This window comes from Bactrocera tryoni, chromosome 2 (genome assembly GCF_016617805.1).
Source record: "Bactrocera tryoni isolate S06 chromosome 2, CSIRO_BtryS06_freeze2, whole genome shotgun sequence".
NCBI lineage: Eukaryota > Metazoa > Arthropoda > Insecta > Diptera > Tephritidae > Bactrocera > Bactrocera tryoni.
This window is the reverse complement of record NC_052500.1, coordinates 61,547,164-61,566,545: the sequence shown is the minus strand read 5'-3', so window position 1 is coordinate 61,566,545 and position 19,382 is coordinate 61,547,164. Positions and strand designations below refer to the sequence as shown.

Sequence of the window (19,382 nt, the reverse complement as noted above, 5' to 3'; positions counted from 1 at the left end):
GGAAGAGGAAGTGCACTAGAGAAAATCAGTGTTTAGGGGATGATATACAAACCGAACGCTGTCGATCATTTCAATCATTGAAGCATGAGTTTGCATCACTTTGGGTATTTTCTGCTGATACGAACGTTCATAAACAAATCAGGTTTAAGCCAATCGCTAGTGATACAAAGTTGTTCTCTATCGCTGATTTGAAGAAAACAGTTCGCTTCGTGTACATGAACTGAAATGGCAGAATCAGACAGAGTAACGGATCAGTACTTAAGTATAAACAAAAATTTATTACTCGTTGCAGTTCTCTGTCGCAGACCCTACAAGGCGGCCGGGATGTTCATACCAAAAGAAAACACATCACTGCATTGTCCTCCTAACTCGTCTAAATACGAATTAGAGGACAATACAAAAAACACCCAACAGCGCCAACATAACAACGAGTTAAGAATCGTAAAATAAACACTCCCACCAAAACTGCTGACAGCAAGTTAAAGTTGAGAAATATCGTATAAACATTCTCATCAAAACTGCTGACAGCATTAAGTGAACAAGCATAAATAAAAAACGATTCATATAGCTGAAAAAGAGACGCTAGCTTTAAGCTTAGAAATTATGTGATGTTATATTGAATATTAAGAATAAAGAGGAGTACGATTTTGGCATTCAAGCAGATAACATTGGTTTTATTATTAATTATTTGGCATTCAAGCAGATAACATTGGTTGTATTATTAATTCAACGAAGAACCCAACAAACAGAAAGACACAATAAAACGAATCACCACAGCGGACAGACATATACGCCCCAAAACAGCATCAGCAGAGTCAGTAGCAACAACAGCAGCAGAAAAATCGAACTATCAACGCGGGAATAATCACATCAGGTTATATTCATATTTATATTAATTTTTGTATATAAGTTAACTCAACATAAATTCGCTGACAACAATGTCTGCATAATTAGGAGTCAACTTACACTTGAGACTCCTATTGCACTCTTAGCTTAATGGAATTCGCTACATGCGCATCCGCTCTCCCAATTATTAGGCAGTTGAGCGAAACACGCGCAAACCTAATTTTGATGACTAGGCACTTATAGGGCTCGAGCTTAGCTCAAATACACAAATTTGAATTGTTATCCAATCCTAATAATTTTATTTAATTTGGCACACCGGCAAACACAAAGTCGAGTACCCAGACACCCACAAAGCCAATATTCAATCACCACCACGACTTCCCCGAAATAATACTTTTAATAATTTTAATAACAATAGAGCTTTTTACCCCGAACTAACATATTCGCACTCCCCCAGACAAAATTTCGACCAACATGCATTCGGTCGCCAACCAAATTGGTATCCCCACCACTCCATCAATTATATGCAAAATAATCAAGGATTCATGCCGAGGTTCAATAATTACGCGAACAAGTCCCCTAATACTGGAGGAAATACCTCCTTTAACAACAGACCGAACTTACCACCTAAACCACCGACCTCGATGGAAGTAGGCCAATCAATACAATCAAGACAGATTAATTACCAGAATAGACCCAATAAATTCCAGGACAATCGACCACCGAAACGTCCGATTTCCGCGCAACTCATTCACCGCCAAGTAAAATACAACGCAATAAAATGATGCAAGTGGCAGTCAAAAAGGGATTGTCAGCAAGTGAACAACATAAAATAGCGAGTACGCAGTGGTTTGCAAGCGCTTCATAAAGTTTTATATTTAAATTATTTTACTGTCATTTAATTGTAAACTTCAGTTCTTACACATAATTCAATAGAGGAGCAAAGCTCCCAAAAAAATATTTTTTTATAAAAAACTAAATAAAAGTTTTTTAACTTACACAGGGTGGGCCAAAAGAAACCAAGGGGTGTAAAAGTTTAAAAACTTTTTCGTTTATTAATTTTTTTTGTATTTTTTCTTTCAGATTATATAGACAACACTTGGAGAATTTATAATGGAGAGGTACACAACTGAACAGAGAACCAGAACAATAGAATTTTATTATTTAAACCAGAGATCAATTATTTTAACGCAAAGAGCATATCGTCGATATTTTAACGTCAGAATTTCGCCCTCTGAAGCAATGATTCGTTTCTTAGTTGATCGTCATCACCAACATGGCAGCGTAACAGATTTGCTTCAAACCGGTAGACCACGTTTAAGTCGCACTGCGGAAAATATTAAATTATTTTCAATAACTCGAAGGAAAATGATAACTTCATCAATTCTTTAACACCGTTGGAAGTTGCTAATTTTAAATACTGTCCAGTGACTTCAGTGGACGTTGAAAGATCTTTTTCCGTTTACACCACATTGTTAAATGAAAAACGACGATCGCTTTTTTTTGAAAATTTGAAGCAACATTTAATTGTGCATTGCAATTTTCCTCTTTTTAACAACAATGAAAATTAAAACAAATAAAACAAAATTTTTCCATTAATTGAATATTTTTTTTATTGTGCATATTTGCGAGCATTTTTCAGCCTTTTTTAGTGCATATCTAAGCGCTTAAAACTGCATTTTTCGTGCATATTTTGGTTGGCCCTGCACATGGGTTTACAGTAAGTGTAATTAATTGTAAACTTCAGTTCTTACACATAATTCAATAAAGGAGCAAAGCTCTCAAAAAAATATTTTTTTACAAAAAACTTAATAAAAGTTTTTTGACTTATATAATATGAACCAATTGGCCTATGAACAACATAAAATACTGAATTACAGTTTAGCAATTCTGCATTAACAACAACAAATAAAAAATCAATTGATGATTGATAAACAATAGAGAAACAAGGTATGTATGTATGTATATAAATAATAAAAAAATTTCAATTTAAGTTCAGTTCTGATGAATCAATAAAGCAAGAAACAACCACCAAATCGAAATTTGGTTTTGCTTTTTTAAAAAAGTCAACAGAAGTTGACAGCGATAACTCACGCGAGTTATGTATGACTACCCTAGTAATTGTAATTTAAAGCCAACCATGCCACAGAGGCATGGATTGATTAGAAACTTTTTTAGATATACATATGTATATTAAATTAATATGTATATTAAGTGCGTTTATGTTTGATTGAATAAAGCAGTGGCTTAACAAATCTCTTGGTGTGAAGTCATTTATTGAGAAGATCGTTAGAAGATATAACTCTCGTCAAGTGACAAGTGACTCGCGTAGTGACATATTTAAAAACTTCTTATAAGCAACAAAGCCAACAATTAAGTGTTTTTTTAATTGGCAAATGTAAAAGAAACATCAATATTTTCATTAAAATACTTATAAAGTGGGCAACCAAAACAAAAAAGCCACCAAATCAACGTCTAAAGTGACATCACCCACTCCCCAGTAGAGGACTAACGCTGATACTCCTGTAAGCTAATTTTAAGTATATATAAAAATCTTAAAATAAATTGTTAATAGAAATAAATATAGTCGGTCAAATAAAAAATTAAATATAAGTATGTAAGTTACGGTGGCTGATCATTAACTGAGATATATATTTCGATGAAAGATTAGTAAAGTGTTACCCTTTTACAAGATAACAAAAATGGGAAATCCTCACCCTGTTTTGACAAGAAGTGCAATTGGCAATGTATTGTTTTATTAGAAGTCACCCTGTGTTGATAAAAAGTGCATTTGACAATGACGTTATTATTTAATGTCATATTTTTATTGCCGTGCACGTGTTTTCAATTTCGCGAAATTCTTAACAAAATGGAAAATGTGAACACAGTTTTTGAGTACACCATTATACCAGGGTTTAGGAAAAATAGTAAACTTTTGTATATTAAAAAGGAAGAACAAATCTATAAATATAAATGTACAAGTAGAAATATTAAATACTATCATTGTTACAATAAGAACTGTAAAGTTGGTGTTGCAGTTGATTTCAACAACCTCCTGATTCATTGTCGTAAAATTAAAAACTCAAATTCAGTCCATGATCATGAAAAACAAAATATAAAATATACATATATACAAAGCCTCTTATGTATAATATGTTGCGAAAGGGAAAGGCAGCTTCTTTTCAACCTGTGCAAACATGACAAAGTTTGTCAAGATTGTTATAATCATATGAAAAATAGAAATGATACGTTAGGCATAAAAACATTATGTCCAATTTGCAGAGCGATTATTATAGATGCTCAACCAATTTTTTGTTAAGATAGATAATATAACTTTTTTGTGTTTTTTTTGTTAAAGAATTAAATTTTTTTGTTGCCTTTTTTTCCTGTTAAAGAACTGCAAAATTGCTAATACATTAATAAAACATGGTTGCTTAACATTTGCTAATTTATTCGATATATTGAAAAGAAAAAATGTAAGTATATACGAGTATGTCAGGATGGTTTGGCGGTTCTGTGATTACTCTCCTTCGCGTCCCGCGGCCCGCGCGCCGTCCCGCCCCCTCCCCCATGCGAAAAGTTTTCTTAGTTTTTCTAGAAAACTATTTTCAAAAGTGCAATAAAGCCTTAATAGCTTTATTCCCATTTATTTTAAAAGAAATAATATGGCATTACCTCTCATTTGCAAATAAAAAATATGGCTTTATGTCCCATCTGATCAAAAAAATATGGTTTCATCTCACATTTAAATGGAAATTGGACCATATGGCTTTATCTCTCATTTGGATGAGATGGGCCATTATGGTCTTATCTCGCATGGCCTTATCGCACCCCCCCAATTCGTCACCCATGCTGCACAAATATTAAAACATCGCAAGAATTAAGAACCGTCACAGTGGAAGACAAGAATGAAGCTGTAAAAAAATTTACATCCTGGGTTGTTGAAGACTGCCGACCATTTTCGGTTGTGCAAGGCTCAGGCTTTATAAAACTTGTGAAATTCTTCATAAAGATAGGTGCATCGTATGGCGAACACGTCGATGTGGAGGATTTGTTACCGAGCGCAACAACAATTTTCCGCAATGTTCAAAAATGTGCAAATGAAAAAAAAGAAGAACTTAAAAAATGAATAAATAATATTGTGAGCAGCGGTGGACTTGAAATTTTTCGATTTGGTTTTGGGAATGAAATCTATGAATTATGAAAGTTCTTCGGGTGACAATGTTCTTAATAAACTCAGCCAAATTAAATTCATTACTGACAAAGGAAGTAACATGGTTAAAGCTTTAAAACAAAATATACGTCTTAACTGCAGTAGCCATCTATTTTCCAATGTATTGGACAAATCATTCGTGGAGACAGATGAGCTTACAGTTGTGTTAGCTTCTTGTAAAAAAATTGCTAAATATTTTAAGAAAGCAAATTTACAGCATCTTCTACCCACTTCATTGAAATCCCAATGTCCTACTCGGTGGAATTCTAATTATAGAATGATTAAATCCATAATTGACAATTGGTTTGAAATTAACAATATATTGACTGATAATGAACAAAGCCAACGATTGTTACACGTAAATGTATCCATTCTTAAAGTTTTGGTTTCAATGTGCAAAGATTTTGAAACTGTATTCAATAAATTACAACTTTGCAGTACTCTATCACTATGCTACATTCTTCCGTCCATTTTAAAAATAAAAAAACATTTGTGAATTTAATAATGGTGATATAGCTGCAATTTCAGTCTTAAAAGAGAACATAAGAAAAAAAATTGAGGAAATATGGGTTGTCAATTTAAGTATATGGCATAAGGTTGCAACTTTTTTATACCCACCTGCTATAAATATGCAGCCAGATGATTTTGATGATATAAAAAATTTTTGCATCTCTCAAATTCAAAATAATGCAATATCAGCACCAACTTCAGCAACATCTGCGGAAAATAAATATTTTGTTAAACAGTGTACCGTTCCATGCAAGCTTAAGAATGCTCAAGAATGCAGGTACACAATTTGGCAAACGCATCACGCCACTTTACCGCTACCCACTAAAAGAGCGCCAAGCTAATATTACGGATTTTATTGACGCTACTAGCACGCCACTAACAATATGCGTCGCTGCCGACGTCTCACTCTGCCGGCGCTTAGGATATTAAGTTGGTGATAGCATAAGATTAGATTTAAGCTTCACTTTTAATTCGGCTTTCCTCTAAGTTGGTTGAACATCGCTCCAGCAACTTAGAAATAAACATTAAACAAGTTTATTTTTTGTACAGTTGTAAAAAAACATTTTAAATAAAAAATAAATAAAAAACTTAAAATAAGTTAACTGGCGCCCAACTTCGGGCCCCACCATCAGGGGAACCCCTGATAAAAGAAGTTAACTGGCGCCCAACTTTTTGGAGCTTCACACATAGAGCCTGAAAGGAACTTGCGGTGGAATTGTTTCAATCAACTTAGCCGAATTAATCGTCCATCTGATCTCTTACCCATTCATGAGGAAGAGAAGCGTGCGAGAAAGTGGCCATCGGGGGAACCCTAGTAATGACGTAAAGGATTAAACGGGACACTTCTTCCAGTCATGCACGTTTGTAAGATGTTAGTTTTAAGAATTATAATTATTTTGATTTTAAATTATCTAATTCAATTAACTAAATAAGTGAAAAGTGTTAAAAAGAATATTATCTTTTATTAATAACAAAAAATTTTAATAAGTTGTTCATTTCACAAAAAAGTGTATTTAAAGGTGTATTCCTAGTTGAACACAAAAAATTAATATAATAAAAATGAAAAATGAGGTAAAAGTTAGTTATTACTAAAAATTCAAAAAAGGAAAAAAAGTTCCTATTCCATACCGTTTCAAAAAAAAATCTAAATAAAGAAAAAACAATGAAGAAGATATAAATTTTATATATCATATATTTTAGAAATATGCATTCAAAAATTATTCAAAAAATAAATAAAATTTGCCATGATCATAATAATAAAAACAAAACGCCCATGAAGAAGTACCATAGGTGACACAATTTATGTAAATATAAATAAAGGTTAGGAAATAAACTGACTCAATTATATAAAGAGGAAATAGTCGCTAAAAACTTTAACAGTACTGTCCTCACCAAATCAGGTAAAACTGTTCATAAAAATTTAATTAAAAACTGCTTTAAATAAAAAGCTAAAATTATAACTTAACGAAAAATTACAAAAATAATATGCATCAGAATTAGAAAAAAATGTTAAAGTAAATATAATATAGCTTTCCTATCAAAAATTAAACTAAAAAGTAAAAATAAAAATATTTAAAAAGAAAAAATACTACATACACTTATGTTATTAACTGAGCCAAGGCCAGTATTACAACTTCATATAAATTAAAAAACTAAGAAACACTTAGAGTAAAATCATATGTAAAAGCGAAAAGGAATTGTAAACTTTTTTTCCAATATCTAAATGCGGATGTAAAATATGAAAAATGAAAACGAATTGTAAACCTTTTTCTAATATTTACATAAATACTTTAAGCTATGAATCATGTAAAATATGTATGTAAGTATATAGTTAAGTATACCACTTAATTGCGCAAAGGCGAATAAACAGCACCTATCATCAGCCTAAGAAGTCAAGCCAATCGTTAATGAATATGATACCAGTGCCAAATACACTACATATGTCAATCAATAAAACATTTTATAAATAAAAGTTTACGGTACGAAACAGGACTATAGAGATCAGCTAAAGTACTCCTTACATTGAAGTCTCTCAGTTGTCCAAATAAAACTCTACAATCACTTGGCTGTCGAACGCGGACGTTCGAAATTAAGAAGGGAGGAGTTAACAAAATAAATATTTTGTTAAACAGTGTACCGTTCCATGCAAGCTTAAGAATGCTCAAGAATGCAGGTACACAATTTGGCAAACGCATCACGCCACTTTACCGCTACCCACTAAAAGAGCGCTAAGCTAATATTACGGATTTTATTGACGCTACTAGCACGCCACTAACAATATGCGTCGCTGCCGACGTCTCACTCTGCCGGCGCTTAGGATATTAAGTTGGTGATAGCATAAGATTAGATTTAAGCTTCACTTTTAATTCGGCTTTCCTCTAAGTTGGTTGGACATCGCTCCAGCAACTTAGAAATAAACATTAAACAAGTTTATTTTTTGTACAGTTGTAAAAAAACGTTTTAAATAAAAAATAAATAAAAAACTTAAAATAAGTTAACTTATACAAGTTAGCAACAGTAACATTTAAACACGCGCATCCGTTCTACTCACGAAAAGTACTGACGATGCGTCTAGCGCAGTGTGGCGTGATTCCCTGGAAATCCAGCGGAATGTGGGAATCGATGTCAGCAGAACTGCAGGCACATTAAGTTATGTTAAGAATTATAAAATTTGTTAAGTTCAGAATTAAGCGAGCGGTTGAACAATAAAGGTCGTAAGACCGGAAAAATAAGTTTTTTTCTTACTTTTGACAAGTAAATTCATAACTGGCGCCCGAGCTAAAATAAGCTCCTACGTCGCGAAGGAAAACAAAAGGCGTTGAGAATCCTTCTTCGGAGAACGTGGAGTGATAATAAAAACAACTGTGCTATTGTGAGATCAGGCCCCTTAGTAGCAGAGCAAAAAGGACGCGTTGGACGCAAGCCAACTCATCAGCACCTATCGACATTAACAACCAACAATATCAAGAGGCAAAGAATGAAAGTCGTTATTGTATTACTAACGCTTACAGCGGCAACAATGGCTCTGACCGACTTCCAAATTACAGACTTCTCAACAGCTCATATAATTACAATAAGCAAAGGACTGGCCAAAATACAAGACGGAACGTTTAAATTAATACACCTTATCAACGTTGAACTGTACGAACAATTTTTGGCAGAGGTAAAGCAATTCATGGACAAAAACATACAGACAAACAGTATATTTTACTCAACTTTAAAACAAGAAATAGAACAGACTAAAGAAGCAATTAAATCTATTAAACCATCAGGTAGAAAAATTAGAAGATCAATTAACATCCTGGGTACGGCATGGAAATATTTAGCTGGAACCCCAGATCACGACGATTTTGCTGCATTAGAATACGACACAAAACAATTAAACGACAATAACAATAAACAATTTCTAGTAAATCAAGCACTAACAGAACGTATGAATAACCTCACAGTAATTACGGACAGACTAACAAACGCAATAACAAAAGACAGCTACTTCAATGACGAACTAGTAATAAGTATTCAAAATAGATTACGTTTAGTTAAGGAAGAAATTGTAAACGTTAGATATGCCATCCAATGGGCAAAACTAAAATTAGTAAATAGCATTTTATTGAACATGAACGAATTAGAATTAACTCTTAAAACACTTGAAGAGGAAAGGATGCCTTTTTCATCAACTGAAGAAGCCTTAAGTTTTGCAGAAACAAGCGTCCTTTATAATTCAACAATGTTAGCGTATATCGTAAAAATACCAATTACGGAAAAAGAAACATATGAAAATATTTTAATTAAACCTGTTAAGAGAAATAATACGATTATAAATATTGTTTTCAATAATATTATTAAGAAAGAAAATAATATACTTGGAATAAATAGCGAGTGTAAGACAATAAATTCTATATCTATTTGTAATAAAGACCAAATTGTTAGCCTAGTTAATGAAACCTGCATAACGAAACTTCTAAATAGTAAACAAAATCCAACTTGTCCCTAACCAATAGAAATACTTCAACCTGGACTAATTTTACTAAACAACTTTAATGGTACCGTAAATAATAGCCTGGAAGAAATGTCTGTTGCAGGCATATTCGTCGTAAAATTCAGCAATCTTACCATAAAAATAAATAAAGATTCTTTCTACAATGGCGAAACGCTTTTAACCGGGGCGTTACCAGTCAGAACACAATTTGCTCCAGCGGAAAAGGAAAGAATAAATCTTTTGACATTGGAATCAATCCACGAGTTATTCATAGACAACATAAAACGTCTGGATTGCCTCCAGAATAATACGATTACCACTCAAACTTCGGTGGCAATCATGGCCATTCTCACACTATCAGCTTTTTCAATAATATTCTTCTGCCATAGGAGAAAGAAGATAATCCTGCAAACAAGCTTTACATCAGAAACATCGTCCAAGGGTGAGGATCCAGCAGTACCAGCAATAGTACCAAAAACAGCAAACCCCATAACATACTTCAATTTTGACAACTTGCTATATTTTTGATCAATTGAGGACAATTGATTTTAAAAAGGGAGGGGTTAGCAACAGTAATATTTAAACACGCGCATCCGTTCTACTCGCGAAAAGTGCTGACGATGCGTCTAGCGCAGTGTGGCGTGATTCCCTGGAAATCCAGCGGAATGTGGGAATCGATGTCAGCAGAACTGCAGGCACATTAAGTTATGTTAAGAATTATAAAATTTGTTAAGTTCAGAGTTAAGCGAGCGGTTGAACAATAAAGGTCGTAAGACCGGAAAAATAAATTTTTTTCTTACTTTTGACAAGTAAATTCATAACTTACATATTATAAAAACTATAATGCTTAATGGTTGGGAGTTATAAAGTATGCGTGCAATGATAGTTTCATAAACATATTTTTCTTTATTTATATTTAATTTCAAGAGTGATAAAAAGCATGGAATGCGTTTTTTTTTTTTAATGATTTTATATCTAGTGAAATATCATTTGTTTATGCGAAGTGTGGCAGCAGCCACACAGAGATCTAATGATAAATATAAACAAATTGTATCTTCTTACAGTATTATTGCTTGGTCAGCAGAGTACTTAATTAATAAGAAATCAATACATCACTTGTTTTGATAAGCAAGCATAATTCAATATTCCATTATTTGTTTTGATAATAGGAATAATTGGAAATCTAATGCTCTGGCATTTCATCACTTAATGTAATGCCAAAGCATCTTTAGTAATAAGCATAGAATTATAAGAATATAAATATACATAAGTGCTTTTACTAATAAAGACACTGTATAATCGGCAGGAGTATTGATAGATCATCTTGATGATCGAAGCGCACCATATATTATCGCACTCAAACCAACACTTGTGTTTTATTTCTACCGCGCGAGTTACATATGTATATAAATAAGCCACTAACAAATAGTAAAACTGATAAATTTGCCGAATTTCTTAATGAAATGCAACCAAAATCAAATATTTGTTTCTACCATTTTTTTTGTTGCTAAAGTAATTTTTGTGTTCTTTGTTTTTCTCTTTTTCCGAGCTTTAGTTATTGTATTTGTTAAATATGTACTGTTAAAAATGTTATTTTTAACCTATAACAAAAACAAAGCAATATTCCAGTGGAAAATATGAAATGCAAGTATTCAAAACATTCGCAACTGAGATTTGCTGTATTTTTATTTTATTTTGCTACTTGAAAAAAAGCAAGTTATAACGGTAATCGAATTCCACATAATTAGTGGAACTTCATGCGGTTTTATTTTATTAAGAGTTTGCATTCAGTCTTTCGCGTTTCTAGAATGAACAAATTTTTCCGTGTTTTGTGATCTTTTTAATATTTTCGGTTGAAAATGGGAGGCAATAAATACAGTTCGGACTTTAAAGCAAAAATAAAAGAAGATTTTAGAAATGGACTTTCGCAAAAAGAAATATCGTTAAAATATTCCATACATAAATCAACGATTTGCCGTGTTATTCGGACTGAGAACATCCACACAGTTCACAGAGGAGGTAGGCCTCGTGCTACAACCGTAAGAGAAGACCGGCAAATAAAAAATTTCTTTACAAAATACCCCAAAGCAGTTCCAAGAGAAGCTAAATCCGAAGTTCAACTCGACATCAGTCTCTCCACTATCAAAAGACGGGCCTTGGAGTTTGGTCTGCGTAGTTACAGATGTACGAAAAAGCCATTTGTGTCTGCAAAAAATAGGAAAGAGAGGTTGAGATTTGCTCGATCGCACTTAAATTGGACTAAGCAGAAATGGAACTCAATTTTATGGTCAGATGAATCCAAATTCAACCTCCGAGGCTCAGACAGCAAAGCTTATATTCGGCGTCCGCGAGGTGAAAAATATAACCCAAGGTACACAACTGCTACAGTAAAACACGGAGGGGGTAATATTATGGTGTGGGGGTGCTTTTCCGGTAATGTTATTGGTCCAATTCATCGTATAACTGACACGATGACAGCTGTAAATTATAGGGACATTTTAACTAATGTCATGCTGCCGTTTGCCGATTGGGAAATGCCACTTGTATGGACTTTCCAACACACGTCTAGGCTCGTAAAATCATGGTTAGAGGAAAATCATATAAAAACTATGGTATGGCCGGCACAGTCTCCCGATCTCAACCCGATTGAGAATATGTGGATGATGGTTAAACGCAAAATAGGCAGCGAAATATTCCGGAATGGTGATGAACTTTTCGCCAGATTGGAAAGGGAATGGAAAGCGATCCCTTACAGTTACATTGAAAGTCTAATAGCTTCAATGCCTAGAAGATGTGCTGAAGTTATTAAAAATAATGGCTATGCAACTAAATATTGAAAAAATTTTAGAATATTTTTAGAATACTTAAAAGTTGCAAATGTTTTGAACACATGAATTTTGACTTTGGTTTATTTAATGCCTTTTTACCGTTATAAGCAAATGAATTAATGTTTCAGTTTTTATGATTATTTGTATAAACAAAACCTCCAATAAAAAAATATATATAGATAAAGGAATACTTTATCAAAAGTTAAAAAAAATGTATTAAAATAAAATAATCATTCTGGTTGCAAATGTTTTGACCACCACTGTAAATAGCACAACCGGAAATCAGTAAAATTGTAATGTGATACCATTTCCTTTGCTATTGTAAAAATCAACTTAAAAGATACAAAACAAAATCACTTTGTTAACAATATTTCCAAGAATCTGTATAAACTATTAAGTTATGAGGTTATTCCCTCAATCAGAATTTAAGTAAAAATGATGTATAAGCAAGCACTTACTTTCTTGCAAAACATATGTAATAAGTATAATAAGTATTTATGATTTGTAAGCAATAATTCATTGCAATAGTAACTTTGATGATTATAATTAATAAAGTGAAAGTTCAGTCTGATTCAAATATCCAAACCAACTGGTTTATTTTCTCTAGGGTAAACTCGGTACTAACTTTTTTAAAAACGCTCGAACGTGACGAAGATACAAAATTCGCGTAGCGGAACGGAATACATTTTTTTTAATACTTCCCACGCAAGGGAAGTTAATAATACATATAGTTTAAATGCTGTATTTCAATAATATTGACTGTTAAAGTGTATATAACATTAATAATTTCTCATATTTTTGCTCAGAAAAATGTGATACACTTCTTCTACACCCGTGTTCTGTCCGAGTATGCGGGTGTCGAGTGTGGACACTCGCTTGTGATCGTTTTGAAGAGAGTATGATCAAACAGACTCGAACACACAGAAAGCAGCTGCCGGGTGTGCCACTCGATCGAACCCATTGCTGCCGAGTGTGGCGCTCGCTCGTGCTCGATTTTTAATGAGGGTGATCGAACAGGTTCGAACACACCCAATGCAGCTCTCTGATTCAGATGCAGTACCGCAAAATAATAAATGTAATAAATTGTAATTGTAATAAATTAAACTAAACCCTTTTTAAATCTTAAAAAGGCAATTAGCGAAGTGGTAGCCCCACAGAATACATTTAAAGTGTTCGGTAAGACCTCGGAGAGGCACTCTCAAAGCGTACATTTAAAAGCGATTTATTCTCAAGCGTAAAATATCTGAGCGAAAATGTCTCGATATAATTTTAATAATAATAATAATAATAGAGGAAATGGATATCAACAATGGCGAAATCAAGGTCCTCCTCCACAACAGTTCCAACCACAAGAGCAGTACTCTTATGTCGATCAACCTTGTCCTTCTAGGGGTAGGGGTGGTTATCGTCGTGGTGGTATTTCAAATAAACCAAAAGAACACGTTCGCATCCCGCTGGATGTTAAAGAACGAGGAACTATGCTGACAGGACAGCATTTGTCGAAGACCAATTCTGAGTTGAAAAACGATCCTTTATATTTAGAGGCGTTCTTTCCTACACCATCAGAAGAATTGGTGCCGATTGCAGAAGAATTTAACCATTTTCCGGTGTTGGATGGTTTACCTACATTAATTAACGAAACATATGAAAACTTTTCTGCACATAATTTAAATTTTAAACGTAGCGTATCTCTTTCCGCGTATGCCTATTATATTGCTGTATTTTCATGGGCACGCGTATTACATTTAAAGAAATTAAATAAATAACGCTTGACTACTGAAAAACTTCAGTTCATTGACGTTTTTTATGAGCAGGGAAATTTTATACTTTCAAAAACGGTTACGATATTTTTATCAGGTCTCGGTAATTTTACGATACCTTCAAGTGTTGAAACTAAATTCAATACAAAATATTATAGTTATGACGAACATGGATAATTTAATAATTTCGATACTTATTTTATTTAACTACTTCTTACCCATTTATATCTATATTCGCAGAATGCATTTGTTGCAAACGTCGCGAAATGGCAAAGTCGCAACCCATCTGTTCATTTTTGTATGCAAGTTCGTTTGCAACACAATGGCAACTATGCGAGCCAATTCTAAATGGCATCCATGGCAATTTGTGGCATATCAATATCAGCTGATCTTTAAAACAGTTCAAACAAAGTTCTTATAAAATGGAAGAAGTAAGTATATTTAACTTTTATGTACATTATTTTTCTCTAACTTTCAATTGTCTGTGACACATGTGTACATGTATTTATAGAAAAAACGTTCCCGGATAAATGGAACTTTTCGTTGGACAGAACGACAAACTAAAGATTTACTCAACATTATCGTGGAAATTGTAAAAGCTAATCCGGAACTGTTCGAGGTAATATGTTTGCTATTTCCAATAAGAGGGTATTTAACATTTAGTGAACTTACATATGTATTGTAGAAACCAACTGCTCAAAAATTCTATGAGCATATTACAAAAAATGCATCTACTTTGAACAGCATCAAATGGGATGTTATGTGCACAAAAATGAGGCACCTAAAAACAAGCTTTTCGTCCGCACTGAAATGGAAGGTTCAAACAGGTGCAGGATTGCTAGAAAGTGGAGATGTAAAAAGCGTTGAAGATTACATTAAAAAAATGTGTCCATTCTATGATGACTTGTACGCAATATTTGGTCATCGTGTAAATGTGCAGCCGCCAGCTATCTATCAATCTACCATGCCAGTGTCATTGTTGGATACTTTTGAAGTAGATGCGTTGATGGAAAATGATGGCGAAACATTTTCACAAGTTTACCTGAAAGTCCGTTGGCCAGTCCGACTGTGGTGCTTCCTTCTACATCAGAGAGTGTAGCAAGTCCGTCCGCCCTGTCCATCGCAACAAGTGCTTGTACGCAAAATACCACTACACCAAAAATAAATTTAAAAAAGCCTCAAAACTCAAACTCATTTGCATTATTATTTGAAATTCAATCAAAAAAGCTGGAATTAGGATCACAAAAACTAGAATTCGAAAAGGAAAAAGAGCAAAACAAATTCATGTTACAGAAGCTACAACTGGAGAAGGAGGAAAGGATCGAAATGGAGAAAATAAGATTGGAGCACGAAAGATTGTCAAGTGTTGATACGTCAAACAAGACAATTCTTGAGGAAGAGCCTTTTGCCGAAACATAAGGAGGCATATTCGTAAGGTTATGATCCGCAAAAGAAAGCGTACTCTAAATTTTTCGTTTTTCTTCGGAACCATGCTCAAAAGTTTGGTTTAAATGCCAAAATATTTCTTTTTTAATTTTTTAAATGCTCTAATGTGCATATAGAACTTGAATTTATTCCAATAAATAAGCTTTTAACTGTTAGTACAAATTCTTTAATTCATTGTTTGCATAACTTAACAATTCATAGATGGTTCGGCGTACCGCTTCCCCTTCATTAGTTCGAGCAGTAGGTAATGACTCTAAAACATCGTGCTCAGATTCCTCAAGCTCGTAATCGAAACGATCGTCAAGTCGGAGTATAACATTGTGCAACAACGCACCGCAGATAATCCATTTCTTTACTCTATTCATGCCTTTTTCATCCTTGATTGGAAGTCTCAACGTTTTCAAGCTGCCAAACCTTTCCTTCAACATGCCATAACAATGTTCAATTCTAATCCTATAACGACTGAATATTTTGTTAAAGAAAGTTCGCTGACCCTGTGTTAGTTCTCTCGAGTTTTCTCTAAATGGTGTTATAACAGTTCGTGACAATTTATAGGCACTGTCGCCTGCGATCCATTCAGCTCCTCCAAAAAACACATCGGCGTCATTCGACAATTCGCAGTTACTAATGCCCGGTTTCACAGTCTATATTTAAGTTGTGCCTAAATAAAATCTTAGCTTAGCATTGTTGCAAACTGAGTAGTCGTTTGCGTTTCACAGTCAATGCTTAATTTCTATAAAATTTTATTATGATATATGGCAACGTTGTGGACAACATTTGTTTTACAAATGTCATCCACAAACATATGATTGAAATATTTAAATTATTATAGACACCGTATATATTTGAAAAGAAACTTATGTCGTAAATGGATGAAACCCAGAAAAGGACCCCGAATTTCACCGCAAGCGAGTCGGAGCAGCTATTGGAACTGGTGGAGAAATATAAAGCAGTCATCGAATGCAAGCGGACGGACACTTGCACGAACGCTAAAAAAGATGCCGCATGGAAGCGTATCGAATATGATTTCAATTCACAGTGTCCATCTGGCTGCCATCGCAGTGCAAAAATATTGAAGAAAAAGTATCTCAATCTGAAAAGAGAGGTAAAAAAGCGAGTTGCAGAGGATAAAAGATCTCTTTATTTAACTGGAGGAGGACCACCATCAAAAAAATTGTTAACTGAGTTTGATGAAAAACTTTTGACTGTGTTGCATGAGAAGCAAGTTAGTGGCATGCAGAGTGTGTATGACAATGATGTAATTGCCGTAAATATTGATTGTGAGTTTATACACTTGATTTTATTTTCAGGATATTTCAAACGTATGATTTTATCAATTCTCTAAAATAGAGTCAGTGATATTGGAGGAAAATACATTAGAAAGCATAGTGGATCTCGAAAACAAAACTGAAGTGGAAAATTTTAAAGGAATAAATGGTAAAGAACTTTAAAGTAAAAAAATATCAGAATCATTACAAATAAATCTATCTTTTAGAATCCGACAACGTTACATTAAACGTTGAATCAAACCAGCTTTGGAACAAATATGACCCCAGCACGTTAAAAACAGCAAAAAATTCAAAACTAAAATTGGAAGAAAAACCACAAAGATCTGCGAAAAATGCTTGGGCAAAGTTGGCAGATATGAAAGCAAAATGGACGGAAGAAAAATATGAAGCGGAAATAAAAATAATATATGCGGAGCACAAACAAAGAATGAAGCTATTAGAAGAAAGTAACAACCTATCAACGAAGTTGATGAAAGAAAAACATGATTTGGAAATGAAAATTTTAGCAGTAGATTTGGAAAGAAAGAAAAAGGAGCTGGAAGGGTGAAATAAAAAATACATATGTATATGTAAAATTATAAACGTATTTATTAAACTACAATAAACTGAAGTAATTATCTATTAAACATTTTCTAGTAACATTATTTATTGTATGACTTTCAGCATTGCGATTATTGGGTATATTAATCATATTGTTATCAACATCTTCAATTTCATTTGAAAGTGGCGGAGCCATTATATCGCGATTATTGCAGCAGATGTTGTGTAATACTGCTGTTGCAACAATAATGCTTTGGGTTTTTTCTAGATGCAAGCGCAAGCCCAGTGATAATACCGGAAACCTACGCTTCCAGACTCCATATGAGCGCTCGATACAATTCCGAGTTCTTATAAGAGACTCGTTAAAAAGATTTTCGGCACTCGTATTGACATGCATTAGTGGCGTAATCACGAAGTGGTTATTTTCATAACCACGGTCTGCAATTACTATTCCAGAACCAAATTCTCCAGATTCTAATCGACAATGAATCCGAGAGTTACGGAAAATACTAGCATCATGAGAGGATCCAGGCCACCGTGCAACGATGTCTATGATGCGGGGATTACTATCACATAACGTCTGGACGTTGATGGAAAATATACCTTTTCTGTTACGAAATAGCTCTGCATCTTCCCCACCTGTATATAAAGTATATAAAAAGTTTTTGAGTGAAGTATTTTTTGGACTTTTTTTACCTGAAGAAATTATTTTTACATGAGTGCAATCAATTGCTGCGATCACTCGAGGAAATTTAGCTAAGTTAAAAAAGTCTCTCTGGGACTTTTTCAGGTCTCTTTCCGTTTTTGGCATATAAATGTGATGGTCTTTTAATTGGGCTATGTTGTGCGAAACTACTGTTATAACTCTTGATACCGTGTTTTAGATACTCCAAATAAATCTCCTACTGTCCTCAACATACTTCCCGTAGCATAAAACCTCAATGTAAGCAAAAGCATTTGTTCTAGTGATAATGCATGATTCCTAAAAGAAATGTATACATAATTGAGTAGTTTAAGGCAATTTAGATGTACCACTTGGTTTTGTGTTCAATTTGTAGTCGAATACAATCGAGCACATTCCAGGCAATGTTTTTGCTAATCCGAAATCTGTCGCGGAAATCTTTATCGTCATATAGCTTGAAGAATTTTGGCCGCCACCTGATTTCTTTTGTTCGTCGCATTATTATAACATTCCAGAGGTCATCGTATTCTGGGTCACTGTCAAAATCCCAATCCCAATCTGATTCCATATTTTTTTCACAAAATATAATTTGTTATATCTTATTATTCTTTTTTCACAAATAACTGAAAATTCAAAACAAAAATCAGCTGTTATTTAAGCACTGCTTAAGTCTCCCCTTTTCAGTACTTAAGCATTACATAAGTATGAACTGTAAAACAATATTTTCCTGTTTTATCTTAAGTACAACATAAGTATGGACTGTGAAACCGGGCATAAAATACGTGCATCATGTACGCTACCTGGATGGCCTAACACTAAATGTCTTATTTGAAGCGAATGGTCACAAACGGCTTGAACTTTAACTGAGTATTGGTGCTTACGTGAAAAGTAAGCTTCTGGGCAGTGTTGGTACATGTAGGGAAAATTGCCTACACGTAGGGATTTAAGTCGAAAAAAATGGACGTGGGGAAAAAAGGACAGATTTTTATATATAAGTAAAATGTAGGGATTTTCCGACAAAGCAAAATCGAAATTTCTATGTAATTTTTTTTCGGTCAAAATACAAATAAGTCTATTTGGCAACTTTTTATCAAGAATATGTTCGAATGGCAGCATTAAATCGGTTTCAACTTCACGTTGTCAAAGGCAACACTCTAAAAAAGTGTTTGTATGGCAACATGCTGGCGTCGCATATAATTCGTTTGCCGCTTTTTAATTTGATTGCTGACTTTTTGTGAGGTAAGTCTGAAGTAAATTTAAAAGCTTTTGCTTTTATTGATAAAAACCAT

At 33.7% G+C, this 19,382-nt stretch overlaps 1 protein-coding gene and 2 pseudogenes across 1 annotated transcript in view; 2 read left to right on the top strand and 1 right to left on the bottom strand.

Annotated features, from left to right (window-relative positions):
• Nucleotides 1–15,307, top strand: part of LOC120768807 — a 15,954-nt gene extending 647 nt beyond the window's left edge. The window contains exons 2-4 of the mRNA XM_040095559.1: nucleotides 13,767–13,950; nucleotides 14,648–14,755; nucleotides 14,822–15,307. Of these exons, the coding sequence (XP_039951493.1) occupies nucleotides 13,767–13,950; nucleotides 14,648–14,755; nucleotides 14,822–15,235 (706 nt within the window). The 3' untranslated portion in view covers nucleotides 15,236–15,307. The remainder of the gene's footprint in view (nucleotides 1–13,766; nucleotides 13,951–14,647; nucleotides 14,756–14,821) is intronic.
• A 1,063-nt stretch (nucleotides 15,308–16,370) lies between these two features.
• LOC120768806 lies at nucleotides 16,371–17,033 on the top strand (annotated as a pseudogene).
• Nucleotides 17,034–17,466: 433 nt separating this feature from the next.
• On the bottom strand, nucleotides 17,467–18,661 carry LOC120768805 (annotated as a pseudogene).
• Between the last annotated feature and the right edge of the window lie 721 nt (nucleotides 18,662–19,382).